Source organism: Primulina huaijiensis, unplaced genomic scaffold, assembly GCF_012295235.1.
Source record: "Primulina huaijiensis isolate GDHJ02 unplaced genomic scaffold, ASM1229523v2 scaffold42729_ERROPOS115676, whole genome shotgun sequence".
NCBI lineage: Eukaryota > Viridiplantae > Streptophyta > Magnoliopsida > Lamiales > Gesneriaceae > Primulina > Primulina huaijiensis.
Window position 1 is genome coordinate 8,338 of NW_027360286.1, and position 4,059 is coordinate 12,396.

Sequence of the window (4,059 nt, forward strand, 5' to 3'; positions counted from 1 at the left end):
ATATAATTGCAAGTGTAACGAACTAATATTACACGTGGTTAATTCAAATTAAAAGATACGAGGAGGCCATGTCAGATGAAAACATTGGACTCATTCCCTACCGTCGATCGATATTCCATCTCTTTTACAAACACAAATAATACATACATAAATTTATTTCATTTCTTCGTTTTCTTTTTATAATAATTAAAGAAAAGTTGTTCGCGTGTACTTATTTAATTATGATACATAAACATAAAGATAAGTTTAAGATTTTGAATGAAAATTTAATTGTAAATGTTGGTCCAATGATTATTGGAAAAATCTTAATTTAGTTAATCAAAATCCAAAATATAATATAATAAAGTTTTATCGAAAATTAAGTATTCGGGTTCCTCGAAATACATATCGTTCGTGTAACAAAATGAGCATCTACCTGCGATGGTGATAGATATCGTAATTGCGTGTTTATTCTTAATTACTAATTTTATAGTTTGGGATTCATGTGAACTAATTTAACTGTAAATAGATCTACCTAGCATCTTTAATTCACATAGATGACTATTATTTGGGAAAATATAATAATTAAATAGATCACGATTAGACCCCATACTAAATATGTCAGTATATGTAGTTTAATTAAGCGTGACATATTTTGATAAATAAAAAATATCATCTCATTAATTGATTTTAATCACTTGCTCCACATGATCATAAGTACAATTATGGCGTTAATTATCGTTCTAGAGTAGCACATTCGAGATATAGACAATATCGTGACAAGTGAATTGGATGAGTGGAAATGTCCAAATTAAATACATACGATCATGAAAATTAATAATTCAAAGTCACCGAAACTAAGGAGAGACAACAATTCAAGTTTGATTTCTCCCAAAATTAAGAAAGGTTAGTAGGCAAATGAGTTGGAAAGGGACTTTTCATTGGGTTCGTGACCCCGATGGGTATCTTTGAAATTTAAGTAGCATAGAAATTTCTTGTGGGTCTTGGCATANTTGTGCCACTTTTTATAAGTCATTTGAAAACATTTTTTAAAATTTATTTATCAAACAACAGTACCGTGAAAAGTCCATAGGAATAATTAATATGAAGTTTTAATACCAAATTGATATATATGCTTTAATTGTATTTAAAGATTGATGTTTAAGAAGCAAGTTCATGAATCTTTAGATTAATTAATTTAGGGGAAGCTTTAATGCCACATGTCATCATCAAAATTTGGATAAATCAATCAGATTGTTATGTTTTGTGTTAGGCCAGAAATGTGACCGATACATAGTACTTGGTCCACGTTTGAATTATATATATATGGTCCCAAATTTACACTACTTTGCTCTTATTTTATTATTATTTTTTTTTTCTAGCGACTTAGTTTTAAAGGTCAAATTATATATGGATGCCGTATTCGTGTTTGTTGCATGTTACGTCGCAACACCTTTTTTATGACGTTTGATTTTTTTAAGGAAAAATGTTTATTAATTATTATTATTGTTATTATTATTATTTTGTAGCGTGTTATGATTCTTAATTGATTGAAATGTTAGCTTAAATGGTTTGCGTGAGCAAATCTGTTAATTTGTGGTTTGGTCCCAATTGTATAGATGGGAATTGGGCCGTGACAACATGATGGATCAAGTGGTCCAGGATTTTGGCCCAAATGATCCTTGAATTTTGTTTTGTAGAACACCTTCTGTTGACCACTTTCACCCGCCCGTGACTACTTGAGAATTGAGATAAGTATCGTACTCTAATTAAAATTTGGATACATACATTAAAATTTCACAATTTTAATATATATTAGTGTACTTTTGCACGTGTTGTGTTTGTATATAGTCTTTTTTTTCTAAATAATTTTATTTATAATAAAATAAATGTCATATCATAATTGTAAAAAGGTCATAGTACAATTTGTGATAGATTATATTTAAAATAAGTTGCAATGACAATTTTATGAAAAATTGTTGGTGTAAAAGGGCAATTTAGGAAAAAAATGATATACTCTATTTTTTATTCTAGTTGAGAAATTCTTTATAACATGATGATGAATACTTAAATTTCATGCATGTCTAATATGGCCATGCAGATGCAAATGCAAATGCAAACACCACATTTTCGGGCGCATGTTATACTAGGTTTGTCCAATATGATTACTTGATTAACGTGGTTTGCAGGATAATACGTTAGTTCAGATATTTACTCATTGCGCATTGAAAGTTAGTGTTACGGGTTCTCTAAAAAAAAAAATTTGCATTTGAATTATAATTATCCCACTTGAAATTTAAATTTACGCTGGAACCTTTAATCCATTAACAATGAAGAAAAGATCGCCTTACAGGAAAATAGAATCCCACTTGTGAAAACAGGGGAAATGATTTTTTTTTTTTAAAGAAGAAAGAACTTACAAAATTAAAGTTTAATATGTAAAATCAATCCGTACTTATTTGACATCAATTTTTAGAATTGAATACATGCAAATATTTATATATAATGCATATATCTAACGAAAAGAGGCTGTAAAATTTATTACTAGTATCTTCTCTTCTCCTGATCATTGTAATCAAGAAGCTCCTCCAACAACTTATCATCAAAGTACTCGAACTCGAACACTTGTCGGTTATTCTCGTCCTCCCTCCTCTGATTAATGGAGCTCGAACTCGGACTCGGAACAAAATGTGATGAGCTACTTGGCAAATTATACTCTTCGGGGAAGTTCAGGATCGCCAAATGACCTCTCATAGTGTAAGCCGCCCTGTCATAGGCTCTGGCGGCCTCTTCTGCAGTGTTGAACGTCCCTAGCCAGACTCGAGCCCCTTGCCTCGCCGAGTCGCGTATCTCCGCAGCGTACTTCCCCCACGGCCGCTTACGGACACCTCTATACTTGATTTCTCCGCCACTACTCTTGCCTCTGTTGCTGGGCTCTTCGTCCATTTTGTTTACCAAAATTTTTTGTTGTGGGGTGTGTCCAAAATGTTGAGGTGAGGTGGCACTTATATTACTTGGGAAAAGTTCGTGTTGGAGAAAAGAGTGGTGTAAGATTTGCCACGTGGATGATCGAGTGGTGAAAAATTGATAGGACGTGGATAGAACCTTCCATGCAGACCAAAGTTTTGCATGCAGTGTATCGGGGCTGGTCAACCGTCAATGTGGTGGCTTTTGAATTCTTTCTTACTTTTGGAGGTTGGAGGATTTAATTCCCGTCAAATATTTTCTTTTCTCTGGTCCTTTTTTTTTTTTGTTTTTATCAAATTAATTCGTAGTTATATAATTATATTGGGTTTTTATTTATAATTTTTAATTATAACAAACTCGAAATTAAAGTTCATATTTGGTACACATGTTGTATATCAAAAATATTGAATAAAATATAAAGCTATATATTTTAATTCATGTTATTTTTACAATCTAAACTAAATAAAAAACTAATTATTAATTTATACTCCTTAGAGTTGGAATGAAAGTTTAAAATAAAATAAAAATATTTCAGATAAAACAAAATAGGCTTAATTCAGTACTACTCACACCAGTCAAATATAAAAAAAAATAAATAAATAAATATGGGGTGCACCTGAGATGTTAAAGATTAATGCAGTACAAAAATTCTATTTTTTAATATTATTAAAATAGAAATATCACCATTCTTATTATTTTATTATTGTTTCAGTATTTATTTCTTATTATTTAATAAAAATAGATTTCATATTACGGTAAATTGGGAGAAAATACTCAAAGTTAATTTTTTTTTAAGTTCAGTTCCTAGTAATTATATTTTAACTTTGCATTCTTTAGTTAGGGATGACAATGGGTAGGGTATGGGTCGGATTTCATACATCCGTCCCCATACCCATTTATTAAATTCATCCTCATACCTATACACATACCCATCGGGTATTGAATTTCATCCACATCCCCATACCCATCGGATTATCGGATACCCATACCCTACCCAAATACCCAATTATCATATACAATTGAATTTTTTCAAATTTAAATTGTTTCAATGAAGTTATGAATATTTAAAAAATTATTTAAATGAACAATAAGAAAAATTATTCACGCTATATA

The 4,059-nt window shown here is 30.6% G+C and overlaps 1 protein-coding gene across 1 annotated transcript; it reads right to left on the reverse strand.

Moving 5' to 3' along the window:
* Positions 1 to 2,523: 2,523 nt before the first annotated feature.
* On the reverse strand, positions 2,524 to 2,925 carry LOC140969746 (ethylene-responsive transcription factor ERF095-like). Its single transcript, XM_073431185.1, has one exon. It carries the CDS (start codon positions 2,923 to 2,925, stop codon positions 2,524 to 2,526), a length of 402 nt encoding a protein of 133 aa, XP_073287286.1.
* Positions 2,926 to 4,059: the final 1,134 nt, after the last annotated feature.

Coding starts and splice junctions, on each gene's coding strand:
- LOC140969746 (XM_073431185.1), bottom strand. CDS start 2,925: ATGGACGAAGAGCCCAGCAACAGAGGCAAGAGTAGTGGCGGAGAAATC.